At 49.6% G+C, this 21111-nt stretch overlaps 1 protein-coding gene across 5 annotated transcripts in view; it reads right to left on the bottom strand.

Annotated features, from left to right (window-relative positions):
* Positions 1 to 5685: 5685 nt before the first annotated feature.
* The window catches only part of RGS8 (regulator of G protein signaling 8), a 69733-nt gene continuing 54307 nt past the window's right edge, over positions 5686 to 21111 (bottom strand). For all 5 annotated transcript variants that reach the window (XM_082863061.1, XM_082863064.1, XM_082863065.1 and 2 more), the window contains 2 exons: positions 12074 to 12240; positions 5686 to 10905 (listed from right to left, as the gene is read on the bottom strand). In XM_082863061.1, the coding sequence (XP_082719187.1) occupies positions 10723 to 10905; positions 12074 to 12240 (350 nt within the window). In that variant the 3' untranslated portion in view covers positions 5686 to 10722. The remainder of the gene's footprint in view (positions 10906 to 12073; positions 12241 to 21111) is intronic.

Genomic DNA, 21111 nt, shown 5'->3' with positions numbered 1-21111 from the left:
TGGCATTTTCTTCCACAGCTTTATAGAACATGTCCCTGCTCCTCTACCCTCCAAAACCTCCTCCCTACATAAGCTCAGACACCCCATAGGTAGTTGGTTGGCCCTGCTCTGGGGCTGCACTTATTCTAGTGGAAGGGCTGGCACCCCCGAATCTCTCTGCCCAGCCGGCTGCCAGCCTGTCTGGCTCTGGGACAGACACCTCCTCTGGGACAGGGACAGAGGGGCAGGGGCACGTGGCACTGAGACAAAAAGGCCTGCAGATGGGACAGCTGCCAGCGTCCAGAGGGAGCCCTGTGTGGGGCCTTAGGTGGAACCATAGGCCACGTGCCCCACTCACGGCTCACCTCCCGAAGCCAATGGCCGGGGCAGGCAGCACTGAACGCGCCCTTCATTCTAGAGGCCAGCCTCCTTCGCTCCTGCTCAAAAGAGGACTTAACTCAGGCTTCTAAGCAGGTGGCCAACAGCTGCTCCTTCCACAGAGCAAGACTGTCTCTGTGGCTGCAGAGCGGGCCCAGATGCCACCCCTCTGCATGAGAATGTTTCCTCCTGGCCGAGACAAGTCCTCCGCAGAGCTGCCTGCCAAGAGCCATTGGCCAGTGAAAGGGGCCAGGGTCCCACGACTCCCCTGGCTGCCCACAAGCACTAGCTCCCCTCTTCTCTTGCAAAGTCCCCGTATCTTAGCAACTGCCTTGCCCGCCCCGAGTCAGGAAAGGAAACCTGTTTGCCCTCTGGTCTGGGTTCAGTCTTCCCCAAGGCCAGGCCACAGTGAGGACTGATATTACTTTTGGGTAATTGCCTCCTATTCATCTCCCCAGGAGTCAACTCCCTTTCTCCCCGTGATGCAGGGAGAGGAAGTTGGCCTCGACCCAGCGTGCTACTGAAAACCCAGGGTTTCTGTGATTTGAATGTGACTGTGATGCCTTAGGTTCTAGAAGCCCCCTTCCTAGCTCCTCACCCCTTCCTTGCCATTTCCTGGGACTTGCTGCCAATCTAGGCCTTGCCGGCTTGTAGATTGACATCATCCTTGCTATTGGTTACAACTGACCTGATAAAGCACTTACTGGAAAACCCTGACGATTTCACTTTTAAAGCACATGATTGAAATGATTTCCCTTAATATCCTAGCAAACCTCCACACAGCTATTCTGTAGTCGAGGTAGGCTCCATTTTAATCTACTCCAGAGCCACTTACATACTCTGCACCTTGAATGAGATTATCCACATCAGTTTCCTTTCCTGAGTTTCTGCAAAAGCTACAAGTCAAGAGTATAATTCTGGTCCCGGGGTTAATTAGAAAACGGTGTACTGGAGGCGCCTGATCAGTTAAATTGGTTTTGAAAGACACAGGGTTGTTCTTTTTTAACTCTGCCAGTTCAAAGTCCAATTAGTTTGTTGCCTTTTGAGAGCCCTTTGAAAAGCCTGTGTGACGAGTGAGGCCTATTACATTTAGCTCGCAGGGCACCCGTGGATCCGTCCTAATCTCTTGGCCAGGGCAGAGCGCCCTCTTGAACGAAAGCCACCTTGTTTTGTTTCTAGCTGACAGATAACCTGTTTTCCTGCAAGTACAACTTATATTCGACCCGATAGACTTTCCACGGCCAACGGCTCCATGACAAGTTCTGGCCCCCAGAAAAAGTTAGAGACCTAGCACCAGGATGTCCGCAACCTTGGGCCTGGATCTCTAATACTTAGAGCTGCCATTGTTTGAGTCCCTGTCTGTACCAGCTCCTGCCTCAGGTGCTTTGCACGTATCACCTCTAATCCTCACAGCCACCCTGCCTGGAAATGTAGGCATTATTACCCCCACTTTTGCTAATAAGAAAACAGAGGCTAGGAGAGGCTAAGTTCCCCAGAGTCACACACACAGAATAAGCAACAGTGTCAGGATTCAGTCTCGGGCTAGTTCATCCACATCTCTTATTCTTTCCCACCCTGTGGCTGGGGGAAGAGCCCCCTGTCCCTTTTGGTGCCTGCAAGGTAGGTCTCAGCGCCTGAGAAGATGGGGCTATTTCTCCCTCCTTGGGAGAAATGTGCTCACCCCATGGCAGATGCAGGAGACGGAGCCAAAGGTTTTCTGCAGGCGGTGGGCGGGGCCGTGACAGCCTCCCCCAGAAGAGTGGTGGGCTCAGGGGTGACGGCCGAGTGGTGCTGTGAGACAGCAGCGGACTTGCCGCATGAATGGAGAGAAAGTACAAAGGTCAGGGCAGCCACAAAACAAACCACGGCCAGGGGACAGCTCAGGCAGATAATTGGCTAATCCAATTTCCAGCAGGCTCTGCGGTGTGTCTTTCAGACACCATCATTTTCCACCAGGCCTCCAGCTTCTCCAGGAGCCCAGATTTCCACCCATAACCTCACCCCTACCTCACCTGCATTGGTGTGCCTATGCATCCTTCCCAGCCCATGAGCATTTAGTTCCAGCCTTCCCTCCCCTCCCCCATACCTCCTCAGGTCCCCACTCCACCCCTATGCCCCCAACCCCACATTCCCTTCTGGTCCGCTGGCACAGCAGAGGTTAAGAGCATCGGTTCTGAATTTACAGGACTCTAAATCCCTGTTCTGCCACCCGCAGGTTGTGTGACTTCTGGTGTGTCCCTTAAGCTCTCTTTCCTCATCTGTAAATGGGGATAATAACAGGTAACAGTGTCTACCTGTTATGGGATGAATTATACCCTCCCTCAAATATTCATCTGTTAAAGCCTTACCCCCTAGTACCTTGGAATGTGACTATATTTTGAGATAGGTGGTTAGAGGGGTGATTAACTCAAAATGAGGCTGTTAGGGTGGGACCTAATCCAAGCTGACTAGTGTCCTTATAAGAAGAGAAAGGGACACCAGTGGTGTGAGAACCGAGGAAAGACCACGTGAGGACACAGTGCGAAGGCCCCTTCTACCAGCCAAGGAAAGAGGCCCTGGAAGACATTAATCCTGACTACACCTTGATCTTGGACTTCCAGCCTCCAGAATCATGAGAAATAAATTTCTGTTGTTATAAACCACCCAGCCTGTGGTACCTTGTTACGGCAGCCCTAGCAAACCAACACACTACCTCATAGAATTGTTGTGCAGATTCAACTAACTGAGGCATCTAAATTGCTCTGCAAAGTTCTAGGCTCCCCCGAGGTGTTTTCTATAAGTATTGCCACGGTGACTCTGCAGCCGCTTAACTTCCTTTGCCACTCATTTGTTAAGTTCTTTGGTCTCTGAGATCTGTCTCCCAGGCCTTGGGAAGGGTTAAGCTCCTGTAACAGTGAAGTAAGCTCTTTGAGGGCCCAGGTTGTGGATTTCTTGCCTTCACTTCCAAACAATCCCAGGGCCTCACTTATAAGAGGTGCTCAAGAAACATTTGTAGGTACAATATTCTTTCAATAAATATTCAGGGACTAGAGCAGGGAACAAAGCAAACAGTCTCTGCCCTCAGGGAGTTTATGGTTTAGCAGGGAAGGAAGAGACATTGAACCTGTCATATCATTTGCTTTGAGTGGTTTCCTTTTTCAATCAAGAAGGGGGTGCTGGCTTGAGTCCTGGTGATCCCAGTGTGAGAGAAGATGCCAATTAGCACGCACTGTGCGCCTACGTGCCAGGCATCATAATAAACACTCTTCTATGTCAACTTATATAATGTTCACAACAGCCCCAAGCAGTTGGCTCTGTTATTTTAGTCTTGCAGATGAGAAAACTGAGGCACAGCGAAGTAACTTTCCTAGGCTCACACAACTTATAAGAGTGAAAGCTGGGATTCAAACTCAGAATCTGCATCAGAGCCCCAGATATGAGGAGGAGTGCGTGATGAAACCCTGATCAAAGACAGTTCTCCCAAGCTTGTGACTTTGTTTCCCTGGCTGGGCACGAGCCGCTGTGCCAGGGGCTGGTGGACCTGGACGCCCCTCTATGCTGTAGAATGAGGCCTGAACAGGGGGAAGCACTCCCATGATGGATCCCCACTCTTTCCCTCCTGCCTTCAGGAGGGCTTTGTCCCACAGCTCCTGGGCAGGGGACCAAGACAGACCCCAACCAAGAAGTGTATCCACGGGAGGTCGTTATCTCAATGTCCCCTGCTTTGCCTCCCTCTGCTGTGGATCTCACTTTGTTGATGTAAACAATAGGTCCAGAAGGGACTTTGCTTGTTTTCTTCCACATTTACTGCATGTTAATGAGACGCCCCTCATAGTGTTAAGTCTGTGTAAGAGGCTTCCGTCAAGGCCTAGGAGATGGATAGGAGATCTGAAGGGTTCCAGATGAAGCAAACACTGCAGGGAGGGAGTGGAGAACCGGGGACGGCACTCAAAGCCTGTCTCCAAGGGAAAAAGGTCAGGCCTAGAGAATTTGTGAAAGTTTTTGGAGAGAGATGTTAGAGGACTGTGAGTCCCACCCCACGCATGTGGGGCTGAATGCCTGCCTCTCACCTCGCCCCCAGGGACAGCAGGGGCGGTGGGTCCCTTGGAGAGCCTGACATGTGCCTCCTGATGCCTGGGGATCTGACTCCAGCCTGGAAAACGGAAAAGATGAGCAGTGGGCTGGCTGGAGGCTCTGGCTGCAGAGCAAAGGCAGAGCAGCTGCTGCCTGGTAATTCTAGGGCCAAATGAGGCCCCAGTGCTTCCAATGGATGGGCCAGTCATGGGTCTCTGAGAGAAAGAGACTAGCAAAGGGTCATCCAAGCAGCTGTCCAAGAGGGCGTCCTGGAGGGACAAACAAGACTGCAGCAGAGAGACACCGGGGCACCTCCCAGGAAGAAGCAAGCCACCAGCCAGAGGTGGAAAGCATTCACCCTGGTTGAGAGAGCTGGAGGGAGGAAGGAATCCCCCAGAGACAGGGTCTCCCATGAGCCCGGGAACGACCACCAGAGTCCTCCCAGGTTCAGAGAGCCAGAGACCTATCGCAGGAGGCATGAGCCCCAGGTCTGAGCCCCTTGCGCCCTCACCTCACCTCCTCCCCTGCTCTTCTCAGGCCTGGGGGCGGGGTCAGAAAGTCCAGGTGGCAATTGGGGTAGGAAGGAGTAGAAGGGCAAAGCTGGGAAGAGAGGAGCCAGTGCCACCCCCTCCCCAGGGGCGGGCCTCCTGTCTGCAGCTGTCTGCTGCCGACTCCCATGACCAGTGCCCAAAACCGGGGTGGGGAGGGGGGTTCATTTGCATGGCAAAGCCTTCTTCATTTAACCCAAAGCATTCACCTTTGAAGAAACATCGGCTTTCCTTTAAAGAGAGACCTTCTCTGGTACATTTTAATTGTTTTGGATGAATGATATTTTATATATCTCTGTCTCATCACCACAACTGAAAACTGAGCTTTTGTGAGCAGGCCCTCCAGCTCATTCTCCTGCGGTCCCCTCCATGGGGCCCATCACCAGAGACTCTGGAAAATTCGATGACTCACGCAGTCCTTTCAGGGGCACGCTGATTGTACAAAGGGAGGTAGGGGCATAAGCAAGGTCAACCCACTCCATCTTCAGATTGCTCCAGCTGAACAAATATATAAACCATCCCTCAGCCTTTTCTCTCCCTGCGTTTTCACGCAGTAGGGGGCACCAATAAAAATACCACCTCGTGTTCGTATAGCACTTTACAGTTTCAAAGCCACTCTCACATCCCAAAGTCACTCTGCACCCCCAAACTCATCCCAAGTCATTCCCATCCCGTTTCCACCCACACTGCTGCTTTTCCTGATGGCCAGCCCCGTGCCATTCTCTGCAAGGGAGAGGCCGCGTGCCCCCTCCCGGGGAGTCCACGTGTTATGGGAAGTGTTTCCTCATAAAGAGTCAGCCGGCCAGAAATGTGGGCAGAGAGCAAAGGGCAGCGTGTTCAGGTTCTGTTTATTATGTCCTCACAGCCTTGTTTATAGTAGAGGTGAGTGACATTATTCCACTTTGCATGGTAATGAAACAACTCAATGAGGACTCCATCAGCCAAGCGGTTTCTACAGCAGATGAGCTGCTACAGATCTGTGCCGCCACGTGTGACTCGGTGAGTGCTACCACGCCTGGAGGGCACATCAGCCCAGCCACCTTCTCTGTACCTGGCAGAGGGGAGGGAGCAGAGGGGCAGAAGGGAGGAAGAATCAAGAAGAGAACGGTTTATTGAGAAGACCAGGACCCCACACCAGGGAAGGCCAGTGGCCCCATCCTGCCATCTCTCATCTTGGTCCACAGCATCTTGTGACTCCCAAGAGGTCACAGGGACAGGAAGACATCTCTGCTCTTGGCCTCTGCCTTCACAGTCTCATGCCCAGTGGCACAGGCTCCCCACGCCAGGGGGGGCTTCGCCACCTCCTTTGCTTCTAGAACGGAGGATGCCGAGCTGAAGAGGGCTGACACTTGGCAGACTGAAGGACAGCCTCGGATGGAGAATTGTAATTCGTCTGCCTTGCTTGGAAGTGGGCACTGACAGGGTCAGGAGAGCTCTGGGTGCTCTTGTTGATGGGAGACGATCCTGCCTCTGAACTCACCACTCATCACCTCTCCCTTCTGGTTTACGGAGAAGCAGATGCCACGTGAGCTGCGTGTCTTTCCCCCCCTGCTCCTTCCTCTTCAGTCTTCCCCATTCCCAGCCCGGCTCTCCGCACAGTGAGTTCATGCCTTTCCCTCACAGCCCAGGGCCTGGAGCGCCCGGACACCCGGCCCTGCTGAGGACAGGCGCCCAGGGCCTGCACCCAGAGGCTGGGCCTGCAGCCTGAGCAGAGAGCCATTTCACAGCTTTGGTTAATCCAGAGCAGCCAGTTCTGGGGAGAACACCAGAGCGTAAAATCAACTAGAACCTTCCAGCTGCCCATCCAGCCTAACACCAAAGGGAATGGCGAGGGCTTAGGGCAGCAGCCAAAACCCCGTGGTGGCCCTGGAGAAGAAAGCCTCAGAGAGCTTGCTATTCTGAGGGCAAAACACCCTCCCTTGAGAAATTTGAAGTTGTTGTGCTACCGCTATTATTACTACTACACACCCCTCACCCGCTACCTGAGTCCAACTACCATGTCGCGTGGCCTGGGTACAGAGGCACGGCCTGACACGAAATGACCAAGCACGAGAGCGCATGGAAACAAACAGCGAAGCGGCCTAGGAGGAGAGATTGGAGGAAGCCCTGGGAACAAGACCCGGCAGGCGAGGAAAGCCCCAAGGACCCCTACAGCCCCCACTGTTGGCGGACCCACTGCCTGACAACGCATTCAGCTGGGGCAGAAACATTTTTATCTCAAAAGTCAGAGAGGGCATAGAGGCAACCACCCTAAGAGTCAAATTCAGGGCTGGCAGGTTCCTGGTTATTGTGCTTGTTTGCGTCTGGGTGCGCTCCAGCCCTCTCAGCTCACACAGCTGGGTTTTACCCTTAGCTGTGTTCCTCACTCCTCAGGCCCAGCATCCCAACCTCATCTATACATTGGACCCACCTGTGGAGTAGTTAAAAAACTGATGCCTTGAGTTCCAACCCCAAGATGTTCTGGGGCGGGACCCAGACATTCGGGTTTCTTTAACTCCCCAGGTGATTCCATTGAACAACCAAGGGTGAGAGCCTCTGCCTTAGACCAGTCTTAGACCATCTTTTTTCAAAGTCTGGTCCACGGGCCACTACACACCTGGGAGCTTATTAAAAATGCAGACTTCTGCATCCCACCCCAGATCTATTAGATCAGCATCTCTGGGTGTGGAACCTGGAAATTAGCACTTATAACAGGCTTTCCGGGTGATCCCTGCACATCCTCAACTTTCATAATAAACGCTGCTCAGGGAACATTCCTCACCCCAGAAGTGCCCAGGGCTATGAAGGGTCGTTACTGATTGTGTTCTATTTGGCTTGCCAAGGGCAACAGGAAATCTCACACCAGCCCCCAAACGGGTTAATACTCATGTGGGGCTGGAAGGCCACTCAGGGATGGAGAGCAATCCTAAAAGTCACAGCTCTGCCCGGCCTACTGCATGGCTTGCCTTGAGCCTTTAAAGGTCCCAAGCACAGAGCAAGCCTTGTGCCCTGAAGGCAGTCCAGAGCACAAGCCCGGCGTGAGGAACCCAGGAAGACGTGGAGAAGCGGCCACTGTGGGTGCCCACCAAACGAGGCGGAGTACGGCTTGTGGAGAGGCTGAGGGAGAGGGCGGGGCAGGGCGATGTGGAAGGTCAGGGATGAGGTATGCTTAGATATTGCTCTAGATGTTGTAAACATATCTGTTTGTTTCGTCACAGACCAAAATCTCGGTTGGCATGACCAAAGTGCCTGAAAGTAGCATCAGAGCAGAGAGCTCTGTGCCTCCTGGTGGAAGCAGGACGTAAAGGGTGTGAGAAAAGCTCCACCCATGGGAAGACCATCTCTGTGGTGTACTAGTCTAGTGCTCATAATTCTTTCTGTCTCTCACACACATACACACACACACACACACACACACACACACTCCACGGGAGTACCATAAACATAACTATCACGTTCCTCTACACACGAACATACGCCCACAGACGCTCACTTAGCGGCAAATCTCAGGATACCCAAGCTGGGTCCTTCACACCTCCCCATCGTGGGAGGAAGTCACCAGGTGCCATGACACCACCATCTGCATCCTTCGTTCCACCAATAGTTGGCAAGAACTCTAAGCCCCAGAGAAGGCGACCGCAAAACACTCTTGTTCAGACTTTTCTCCTGGGGACAGTGGAAGTGGTAAAAAGGCCCCTCTTAGGACGTTTCAGGTCTCCATAACTCTGTGCTGTTCCCATTTATAGGCACCTCCTAGTGGACAGTAGAGTTGGCAGCAGACGTACATTTCATATGTAAACAACATTGAAAATACCCTGTTCCGGAATTTGATCATTAAAGTAAATCTAGCAGCTTAAACTAAGGATGGTTTTTCACCAGTGGGGGCGGGGGAATACTACCTGATCTAACTAGGAACACCCACATGAGGCTGCAGAGTTCTTGAACGTGAAATTCCACAGGTCTCTTCAGGAGGCCTGTGTTCTCTCTCTCCTCGATGGTTCGTACAGACATGTCAGCTCTCACTAACAGATACTCACAGATACACGGCGGGGCAGCGGACCCTAACAGCCCGCGGGACTCAAGAGCCTTCTTGGCTTTGTCTAGCTGCAGCCAAGGAAGGAAGAGATTCATAAAGTTACTGGACAGAAATGCAAGCACTGGAACACCCGCACATCTAAAACGGCTCATCCCCGCTGCACGAGGAGACTGCTTCAGCCCAATTGTCAATCACCTGCCTTCCAGAGCTTACACCTAATCATGTGCTGTTTCATTTAGTCAAGCTGAAAGTTTTGGAGATCTGCAGTGAATCCAAATCCATCGGCTGTGAGTTACCCCAATAGTACCTCCAGCACGTTCTCTGTGATTCAGTCCACCCAGGGACCAGCCTCTCCCAGGCTCCTCTTCCACATTCTGGTCTCTCTGCTGAGGATTCATCTCCTCGGCACTGCAGTCTTGGGCCAAAGTCAGCTTTTTCCCGGGCAGCTGGAGTAAGTTTCCTGTGTCTTGCTCATCCTCCAGGGAAAAGTTTCCTGATGTATTTCCAAAAGCAGCACCGGGATACCACGAAGACGTCTTAGGAAGGTTCTCTACGACCAGATGTTCACAGTGATCTTCTTAGCCTCACCTCCTGTTCCACGTTCAATCCCAAAAAGTCAAGAAGGAAGCTGTTGGTCAGCCAAGATGGCCCTCACGAGAGGAACCTTTCTAAAAAAGCATGCTCCCAGGAAGCAAGCTGGAAAGAGAATTACAGCCTAAGTTCCCATTCTCCCCCATCGGAATTACATGACCTGCATGAAGGGGGGAAGAGGGAGAGACAGGAGAAGTATTAGGCACTGTGAGAGCTGTCCATGCTAAGGGAATTCACCTCCCTTTACCAAGCCATCCATCGTTCTAAGAGATCAGTGATGTGTGATACCACAGGGAGGTGAGGGCAGAGAATACGTTAAGCAACAGAGAGGTTATATGGTGGCCCACTGCACAAAAATCTACTGGTGCTACATTCCCTGCTCATTCAACTTCGGGAAAACTTCTTGGTAGAACTGAGGAAGACTTGCAAGCTGTCTCTTTCTCAATAGCAGTTCCACATCGGAAGTGGTGAAGGACATCTCCCAAGACCCTTTCTGGAATGGCAAGGGTATGGGAGTCTTGTGAATCTCCTAGGCTGAGATGGACAGTGACACTGGTCTTATGCAAATGAAAGAAACAGCCAACTCCATGGAGTGTGCCCCTTCTCTCAGAGGCCACCTAGCAGTGACAGTGCTAGAAACCTGGGATTCCACTGAGACCTCTCTCCTAAACCGTGAGGTCCCAGCACGCGGGACCGGCTATTACATTGTGATGGCAAATCACAAACGTAAGCCAGAGTCTTCTAGCTCTTCCTCACGAGAGCATAGGACAAGTTAGAGAGTCGAGAGTCCTAACTGAGGAGGGTGTGGAAGTGGTGGAAATTGCATTTGCATTATTTACAGATTAGCCCAGCATGGCATATCTGCCTTCTCAGTGGAGATGACCCAAGGCATTATGGAGGGCAAGTTGCCGACCCAGAGAAGGGTGACAGCGACAAGGTGCTACCACTAACCAAAACACAAACATGGGTTAATGGAATAGAGTCCGAGCTCTGGTGGCTGGATCGTACTCTGGAATGGCCCTTCATCCCTTCCTCACTCCCGGGCTCCCAACCTAAAGGCCACTGCTTTTGAACCCCTATGACATTTCACATTAGAATATGGTCTTGGCAGCAAGGGGAGGGGAAAGCCGGTGATCTCCAAGAGTCCCCATCTGAGGTCTAACTGAGCCGCCTCTGGCTCTGGGACAGCAAATCTAAGTACATTTTGGACCTCAGGAACCGGGGGTAAGAGTCTTTCTCCATGAGACTGTGTACTTTTCCCTGGGCTTGGTCAAAGCAAGTCAGGGACGGTTCCTGCATGTTCTTCCTTGTGGCTTCTCGGGTCTGGAAGTCTATGTTTACCTGGAGACACAAACAGAGAGCACGGTCACAGGCCCTCAAGGGCCAATTGTTATATTAATAATTATTAATAAACTGCTTTCCTGAAGGTCATCCCTTTTGATCCCAGGAAGAATCCTGTGAGGTCTGAAGACCAGATATTCTTCATCCCAATTTATAGATAAAGATACTGAAGAAAAGGGATACTAAAAAGCTGGTCTAATTTACTCTGGAAAGTTAGTAACAGCCAAGGCAAAACCCCAAATTACTCAACTCTTAATCCATGGGTCTTTGCAATGTCAGGCAGAGTTAAACCAGAGACAAGCATGAATGTGGGTTCCCTAAAGTAGGCTTGCTTTTTGTCCTTTCTCAGCTGCTAAGGAAACAAACACCCCAGGGAGAAAGGCTATGTTTAGAATGTACATCTCTGTTCCAACCGCATGTATAAGGAGCCTGCAGCTTTCTGACCACTGGCCAAAGACCTCCTGCATCCCAAGTCAAAGCATAACTGAAGAGTTTTAGGTATAGAATGCACCTAAACTCATAGACAACAAATATTTGTCTCCTATAAAACTCTCCCAGGTAAAACTCTGTTTTACAACTCAGAATAGCAGTACATAGAAATTCATATTATTATTATAAGTAATTATAATAAATGATCATAAAATAATATAAATGATTATAATTACTCATTAATAAGCAGTGACAAATACTGAATAGGCGTTTGACACCTAATACTCAGAGTGGTCTTGAAAGGTGATATTATAGCCTTTTACATTGGGGAAAATGTGATTCAGAAAGACCAGGTAACTTGACCAAGATCACACAACGAGTAAGTAGTGGAGCTGATATTGGAACAAGATTCCAAAGTACATGCTCATTCCATCGAGTCATGCTGCGTTCCACTAGGAAAACTAACATGGACTTACTGGCGTCTATCTTGCAGAATCCCTATAGAAACACAGTTCCTGCTGACACATGTTTAACTGACAGACAGCTAAAATACTCCCAATAGAGCTCCTTTTTATAGAATCCTTGGGTTCTGCACCTTAAAAGGGATCCCTTTTGTATCCAGAGCCATCAGAGCAGTGAGGTTCATTTCAGAAGAAAGTCCCCATCAAACCTGGCTCAAACCCCAGCAAGGAGAGAGAGCAATGGATGGAGGTCTGACAAGACCCCACCGCCAACACACCTCCCGCGGAGCCTGCACATCCACAAACTCTTCAAAGATCCTATGGGCCTTGGAGACAAGTTTTGCAGTTGACCTGGTCTTCTTGAACTCCTCACAGGCCAACCAGAACTCCAGGTTCTCTTCACTGAACTCCGTCTTCAGGAAGGCGCGGAACGCAGCCACCCCATCTGTGGACGTGGAGGGAAGTGGAAAGGAAGGGAAATAGGAAGAGGCTTAAGTCCAAGAACTGTAGAAGAAAGGTAGTCATAACACAAGAGTGGCCCTGGGCTTCCCTGGTGGCGCAGTGGTTGAGGGTCCGCCTGCCGATGCAGGGGACACGGGTTCGTGCCCCGGTCCGGGAAGATCCCACATGCCGCGGAGCGGCTGGGCCCGTGAGCCATGGCCGCTGAGCCTGCGCGTCCGGAGCCTGTGCTCCGCAACGGGAGAGGCCACAGCAGTGAGAGGCTGGCGTACCGCAAAAAAAAAAAGGAGTGGCCCTGATTGTCCAGCCCTCACTGCTCTCCTCCACATCCTCTTGAAGACTCCATTCTCTTAAACACACAGGTACCGTCAGAGGCAAGCCATGCTTCTCATTCAAGGATCATAGTGATATTCTGGAGAAATGTTTAGGAAGCCATAGGAATAATGACTATGGGAAGGCCCGGTCGCTTCTAATCAACCCTCGGTGGTGACTGCCTGTCCCCTAATGCAGAGCTGGCTGTCCCCTGGGTCTACTGGTGAGCCTGTGTTTCTAATGAGGCCAAAGTAATATACGTAATCCATTCCCTGCACCAATCCAAGTCAACCAACCTGAAAAAACAATCTGTCACAAGACAAACTGATGGGGGGGTGGGGGGGAGTGAATGCCTCAGGGCAAATCCTTCACTATTATCAGAAAAATGTCTGAAAGTAAACACCCACTGAAATGCAGTCTGTAAAACCATTCGGTTATATGGAAGGGGTTCTCAGCCTCTTTTAAAAAACTTTTGAGGCCCCATAGCTTAATGATTAATTCCGTGGATGCTTTATTTTAAAAGATCTTGCCTATCAAATTATACATTTTAATTAAGATGAATTATAATTTTTCTACTAAATGAGTTAATGATTAACATAGCCTTGCATTTTTCTTAATCAATGTCACGCATCCTGCCAAAGAGAGCTTCCAATCGGAATAAGATGAGCAGTGTTATCACATAGATTTGGAAAGGGAAACAACATTCATTGATAGTCTATGTATTCAGCTGATGTTTTTATTTTAAAATAGTTTTGATAAATTTTCTTAAACTTTAACGCATGCTCCTGAAATCAAATAAGAGCTCTAGCTTTCTACCAACTGTCCTCAGAGGAAGGACAGATACAGCCTAAAATAAAGGAGTGACTGCATTGGTTAAAAATGACTCTGGCTGGGGGCTTCCCTGGTGGTGCAGTAGTTTAAAATCCACCTGCCAATGCAGGGGACACGGGTTCGAGCCCTGGTCCGGGAAGATCCCACATCCCGCGGAGCAACTAAGCTGGTGCACCATAACTACTCAGCCTGCGCTCTAGAGCCCACGAGCCACAACTACTGAGCCCACGTGCCACAACTACTGAAGCCCACGCACCTAGAGCCCATGTTCTGCAACAAGAGAAGCCACGACAATGAGAAGCCCATGCGCTGCAACGAAGACCCAACGCAGCCAAAAATAATAAATAAATATAATTAATTAATTAAAAAAAAAGACTCTGGCTATAATGTTTTATTTCTTTTCTAAAAGTTACTAGAAGGACAATATGTTAACAGTTCTTAATTCTGGGTGATGGACTCCCTGAGCATCGAAGGTCCATCCATAGGTGCTAGGCCCGGGCACTGTCCACCATCATTCCATGGATTGATGGTGCCATGTGGTTGACATATTTAACTGTTTGTTTTTACTTTTCTGAAACATTTTTATTTCTCCTAATTAAAAAGTCATTGTTTATCTTTCCAAATAGACATCTTAATGCCCACACTAGAACCATAGTTATAAAAGTCAAGACTTTTAATTGTAAGAGCCAGGAACTTGGGAGAGAAAAGGGTGTTGATGAAAATCCCAAAGCTAAACGTTAAATCACAAAGAAATCTAAGTTTGGAGGCCTGAGCTTAAAGTGTTTAACAAAAGTAGGGGTGGCCATGAAATTTATCACCCCAGCCAGGACATTTCTGGGAGTCACGGGGGGCACTTCTGTTAATTACACAGGGACAACAGACATAAACCATGACCACCATAGGCAAAAACCAGGACACATGGTCACCTTAACAGTAAGACAAGGAGTCTGGAGAAAGCAGAATATGATATAAGGTTGTTTCCCATCAGGCAGGTTGGAAATAAAATTGTCCCTGTGCCAGGCAGGAGGAGAGTAACACAGTTTAGACTCATACGAAAGGTCTGCTCAGTGCCCCACTGCCCCTCCTTCCTGCACTGGGTTCAAAACACTGAGAGGAGGGCACAGAAGTCCAAGATAAATTAAGAATCAAAGTGAGTGTGAAGCAGTGGCGTGGCACTAATTAGGCAGAGAGATGTTCTGAAAAGCATTCATTCAATTCAACAATTTTTTTAAAAAAATACTACTCATGAACAAAGTACTGTTCAAAATCTTGGGATACATCAGAAAACAAATCATAAAATCGCTGTCCATAAAATCCCTCGTGGGTGCTCTTTTTGCCATGTCTTGTCTCCTCCAAGTTCTCATAGAGGAGCTCTAGAAGTTTCCTCAGGCTCTAAAAGAACAGGGGTTTGAGAGCTAGCATGCCCGTCAGAGGCTACAGGCAGAGGTGGGAGAGAAAACCACCTGCAGCTGCGGAAGCCTCTGAGGAGACTCAGTGCCCGGGAGAGCCAAGGGGCATGGGCGGGGCTGCTTCCGCAAGGTGGCCTCGGAGCAATGACCAATCCACAGGTGACAAGAGCCAGGGACACGATCCATGACACAGGGAGGACACGGGCCAGAGGCCCTCCCCTGCTGCCTTCCCGCTGCAGTCAGGGTGTGGGAAGGAAAAGGTGCGGGGCTGGGGGAACCCTAAAACACTATGCATTTATCTAAAGGGGCAAATGTAAAGTGACTCAGAAGAGTGACTCTGAAGAGTCTGTTGTTTTTAAACCAGATGAGACTAAATTCTTTGAATTGAAAACTTTGTTCGCTGTTTGTGTTAGATTTTGTTGTGCTTTCCATCAGGCAAAAATGGGTGCTTGTGAGCAAGCCGAAATGGAGAAAATTACCTCTCTGCCTTCCTCGATGCCATTACTGAGGGTCGCCCTGCTAGGGAAACTGTGTGGCCTCACCCTACCCAAGGTACAGACATTATCGCCTTGCATCAGATCTCAGCTTTGCTGGGTCTTTGTGTGGATTAAAGGAGATAACACCTGCAGAGTATCCTCAGGAACGTTGCTTTACTTCTTCCCACTTTATAGATGAGGAAAACATACTTAGAGAAGTGGATTGGCTGAGTTCACACAAGTAATAATATGCAGCATTTAAAAACGTAAGATAGGGCTTCCCTGGTGGCGCAGTGGTCGAGAGTCCGCCTGCCGATGCAGGGGACACGGGTTCGTGCCCCGGTGCGGGAAGATCCCACATGCCGCGGAGCGGCTGGGCCCGTGAGCCATGGCCGCTGAGCCTGCGCGTCCGGAGCCTGTGCTCCGCAACGGGAGAGGCCACAACAGTGAGAGGCCCGCATACCACAACAAACAAACAAACAAACAAACAAAAAAAAACAAAAGATAGCCTAACTACCAATCCAACACAGCAGTAAGGCCATCTCCACTCATTCATTCATTCATTCATTCATTCACCCATTATGTGACCCAGGCATTCTGCTAGGAGCCTGGGCAGAAGGCACAGGCACAACTAAGTGCTCACAGAACTTTCAGTAAAAGAGCAATTTGAGCCAAGATAACATAATTACGGTAATTATGGTATAGATGATAAGTGATATGCTAGGGAGAGCGTAGGTGGCTGTGAAAGTACCCGGGGTGGGGGCGCCTGAGCCAGAGCTGAGGAGGAGAGGGAAGTCTTATAGGAGGAAGAAGCTTCTAGGCTGAGATGTGAAGCTGAGGAGAAGGAAGCTAAGTGAAAAAGGAAGGGAAAGAGGAAGAAGAGACTTGCAGAAAGCGGGAACCACAGGCACGGAGGCCTACAATTAAGAAAGGTTTATTTGAGTAACCAGAAATAGTTTAGTAAGACTAGTGTTTAATAATAATAATAATAATGCTAAAATTATTGAGCCTACCTGTAGGATAGACATACACCAAGAGGCCTGTGAAAGAGCCAGAGACAGAGGGATAACACAGCATTCCAAAAGGCCAGGGAAGGGAACATTTCAGGTAGGAATGGCCACTGTGTCCAGCGCTACCCAGAGGTCACAAGATAGATACGGTCTGAGAAGCGGTGGTCTTTAGACTCGGCGACAAGGTTTCGCAACCACTGGCAAGAACAGTCTTCGTGGTGTGATGAGAGCCCTAGTCATATTGTGGTAAGTATAGTGGGGAATGAGGCGGGAAGATGTTGAAACAATGAATTCAGATGCCTCTTGCAAGAAGGGGAGTAGAGAGATCAGACAGCACAGCTGGAGGGAAACAAGAAGTCAGGAAAGTGGTCTGGGGTGTGTGTGTGTGTGTGTGTGTGTGTGTGTGTGTCTGTGTGTGTGTGTGTGTCGTGGGGTTTTTGTAAGATAGCCTTGGGTATGATTAAACGTTGATCTGGCCAGAAAAGACTTGTTGAGCTGGAGGAGTTGAAGTTAACGAAAAGAAAATTTCATTGATAATATGTTGCCTCCAGGAAGGTAGGAGAAATAGGCCTGAGAACAGCGTTGTGACGGAGAAAAAGAGGAAAGGCTGCGTGTGGATGCAGGAAAGTTTCTAGTGTGGGTGCAGGGTGTTGAAGGAGTTCCCATCTGATATTAGCTGGAGAAAGTGGTAGGAAATGGAAATGATACAGTTTTTATTTATTTCTTTAGGATCTGGGGCAGGGAGTTTTATTTATTTACTATACGCCATGATTTTTGCTGGAGATTTTACAAACAGCAGCTCAATTTATTTTCACAGCAACTCTGATCCATAGATAGCACAACTGATCCACTCTCATTTTCCACAGGAAGAAACTAAAACTTACGAAGTCAGATAAATTTTCCAGTCCACAGCTGGCAAGAACAGCCAAGTTTCCCTACTGTCCATATGACTCTGAAGCAAGATCTTTCCAGGTGTGTTTGCAAGCAGAAGGGAAAGAGCAAGGGAAGAGAGTAATTAAAGGGGCAAAACAACAGTATCTGTTAAAGGCAGATTCTAAAGAAGGAAAGGGTCCAAGAAGAAGTGGATGAACTTGACTTCCTGAAAGTCAAAAGTAGAGAAAGAGGGCTTCCCTGGTGGCGCAGTGGTTGACAGTCCGCCTGCCGATGCAGGGGACGCGGGTTCGTGCCCCGGTCTGGGAAGATCCCACATGCCGCGGAGCGGCTGGGCCCGTGAGCCATGGCCGCTGAGCCTGCGCATCCGGAGCCTGTGCTCTGCAACGGGAGAGGCCACAACAGTGAGAGGCCCGCGTACCGCAAAAAAAAAAAAAAAAGTAGAGAAAGAGAGGGGGGCGGATGGCGATAGAGAGAAATGGTCCAGGAAGGGACATATTTGAGATGCATCACGGTTGAACAGCTTTGATCTTCTTTATTAATTTGGGATGAAGGCCCTGCAGGTGGTCTGCCTCCACGTGCCAGATGCTGGAGATACGGTAGAATCAAATCATATAAAGTCACCACCTCACAGACCTTGCAAGCTAGTCTAGTGTAACAGACATTAAGCAATCATTTAAAATAATTAATTGAATAATTACAAATGTAGTATGTACTGTGGTGGGGACACCTAGGAGAGTGAAAAGAGTCTGGGAACAGCTACTCCGGAAAAAAGAATAGGACGCTGGTAGGAAATAGGCAAACCATTATGAAGACCTAGATTTCAGTTCCTGGAGAGTGTTACGATGCACCAGCAAAGGAGCAAGACCTTTTAGCTTTGGGGTGTGCCCGTCATTCAAAGACAGGAGCATAGGGACTTCCCTGATGGCACAGTGGTTAAGAATCTGCCTGCAGGTGACACGGGTTCAATCCCCGGTCCAGGAAGATCCCACATGCCGCGGAGCAACTAAGCCCATGTGCCACAACTATTGAGCCTGCACTCTAGAGCCCACAAGCCACAACTACCGAGCCCGCATGCCACAACTACTGAAGCCCGCGCACCTAGAGGCTGTGTTCCAAAACAAGAGAAGCCACTGCAATGAGAAGCCCACGCAGTGCAATGAAGAGTAGCCCCCGCTCACCGCAACTAGAGAAAGCCCATGCGCAGCAATGAAGACCCAATACAGCCAAAAATAAATAAATTAAAAAAAAAAAAAAAAGACAGGAGCATCAGCTCCAGGCTGGCAAATGGAACCTGGAGAGCAGGAAGGCACCAGCAGTTGGGACACTAAAAAAGGAAGAGGCCAAGCTGGAGGTAAAGAAAAGTTGAAGTTAGAGAAGGCATTTTTGAAATAACCACTGCAAATAGGTATTGAGCACTCACTTGGGGCCAGGTGCAGCACCAAATGCATTGTGAACCTCGTGGCAAATCTACAGCATAGGTCCTGATAGTTTCACCATTTCGCAGTAGAGAAAAATGAAACTTAGAGAAGTTAAATAGCTTGCCAATGGTCACACAGTTAGCAAGTAGCAAGGATGCCAAGCTGCAGAGCCAGCATTCTTTTTTTTTTTTTTACATCTTTATTGGAGTATAATTGCTTTACAATGGTGTGTTAGTTTCTGCTTTATAACAAAGTGAATCAGTTATACATATACATATATTCCCATATCTCTTCCCTCTTGCGTCTCCCTCCCTCCCACCCTCCCTATCCCACCCCTCTAGGTGGTCACAAAGCACCAAGCTGATCTCCCTGTGCTATGTGGCTGCTTCCTACTAGCTATCTATTTTACGTTTGGTAGTGTATATATGTCCATGCCACTCTCTCGCTTTGTCACAGCTTACCCTTCCCCCTCCCCATATCCTCAAGTACATTCTCTAGTAGGTCTGTGTCTTTATTCCTGTCTTACCCCTAGGTTCTTCAGGACATTTTTTTTTCTTAAATTCCATATATATGTGTTAGCATACGGTATTTGTCTTTCTCTTTCGACTTACTTCACTCTGTATGACAGACTCTAGGTCTTATTCACCTCATTACAAATAGCTCAATTTCGTTTCTTTTTATGGCTGAGTAATATTCCATTGTATATATGTGCCACATCTTCTTTATTCATTCATCCGATGACGGACACTTAGGTTGTTTCCATCTCCGGGCTATTGTAAATAGAGCTGCAATGAACATTTTGGTACATGACTGTTTGAATTATGGTTTTCTCAGGGTATATGCCCAGTAGTGGGATTAGAGCCAGCATTCTTATGTGAGATAGTGGTCCACTCTCCAGCTCTGCACAACGGTGGGGCCCGAGGGACGCCTGCGCCGGTGATGACTGGAGAGCAGGGGAGGGAGAGCCATTGCACAGCACAAGACAAGGAGGCCTCAAGCAACAACACAATAGTGATGACATTTCCAGGAATGAGGGCGACAGATGAGTTGGGGAGGGAATGAAAAAAGTCACCGAGGGAGGCAGAGGAGTATCGGAGAGTAGAACAACATAGAGAGAAGAAAGGGCATGGGCAGTAGCACCCAACTGAATTACAGCAGCTCAGACTGACTCAGTGGGGATGGAAATTTGGAGCAAAATGTGTGGTGAGCTCATACTCAGATTGCAATTGTCTGGCAGCTCCGTTGAGGCAGCCTACTGACCCTGCCCATCCCGCCTGGGATGGGAGCACCACCGTCTCACCCAGAAGCACCAGTTCTGATCACAGGCAGGCTGCCCATAATTAGCACATTCAACCTCACTGAGTCTCAGCATCGTCATCTGGAAAGTGAGGGTGGTGGATCTCATGAACTCTCCCAGGTAGGGTTAGCGCTCTGCTCTGTGCCCCCATCACAACCTCGATGTGTCTGCATCACACACAGCTCTCAGATGATGGTTTTCCATCCTCTTCCTCACATTATACATCAAGGACTTACCCCAGGCCAAGCTCTATGGTATCCAATCTACATATCAACTCACGTAACCCTTACACCAACCCTATTATCAAGGCAGAGGCTCTGGAGTCAGACAGCCTGCGTTTGAATCCTGTGTGACCTGGGGAAAACACCTTAACATCTCCAAGCCCGAGGCTTTCTCACCTTGGAGAGTTTAAGTGAAACGTCTGTGGTCCCTTAGACAGTAAGGGGCAGAAGGTGGATTTACACACACATCTAAGCGACCTCAGAGCCCACTCCGCCTGTCTCTCCTCTGGTGACCATTGGCAGACCCCACGTTATCGCTTCCTCTAAAGGAGGGGTGGGCAATAACCCCAAATCAGACAGTATGCTGAAAGTACGCCACAGCAGGGCAAACACACCATTGGGCTCACAGAGCTGGAGATTCTCCGGCAGGACGACACCTGCCATCACCTCCTCTGTGGCGACAATGGAGGCCGTTAGGTACCACTCAACCTGGAATCTGTCTAAACTCTCTTCTTTTCCGCAGCTCTGATACCCACCCTACGTGTCCCTCCCAGGATGCAGGGGGCACCTCAGAGAGCAGACAGGCATACTCCCCCACCCTGGCCCGGGGACACTCTAACAGAGCACAGCTGAGTGACCTTGTAAAGGTGCATCCGGTCACCGGCAGCCTTGATCCAAACTGTGTTTGCCTGCATTTCCAGGGCGGGTTTCAGAGGGAGTGGGAGGGCAAACAAAGCAAAATGTAGCACTTGAAATTTACCAGGATTTCAAGGGAAGAGCTTGAGGAGAGAGGAGGAAGGAGGGGAGAAAGGCCTAGGAGGGTCTGGACCCAAGAAGCGGCATCGCAGCGAAGACACACTGAAAACCTCATGGAGGCCTGCGCAGACCATGGGGATCACAGCCCTCCTCCTCTGCTTGCCCTCCCCTCTCAGCCCCTCCCCCCATCCTTTCATATTTCCAGGGCCGGCTCTGAGCAACGCAGGGTGGAG

Source organism: Leucopleurus acutus, assembly GCF_964270905.1.
Source record: "Leucopleurus acutus genome assembly, chromosome: 2".
Taxonomy (NCBI): Eukaryota; Metazoa; Chordata; class Mammalia; order Artiodactyla; family Delphinidae; genus Leucopleurus; species Leucopleurus acutus.
The sequence above is the reverse complement of the archived record's forward strand: the minus strand, read 5'-3'. Positions and strand labels throughout refer to the sequence as shown.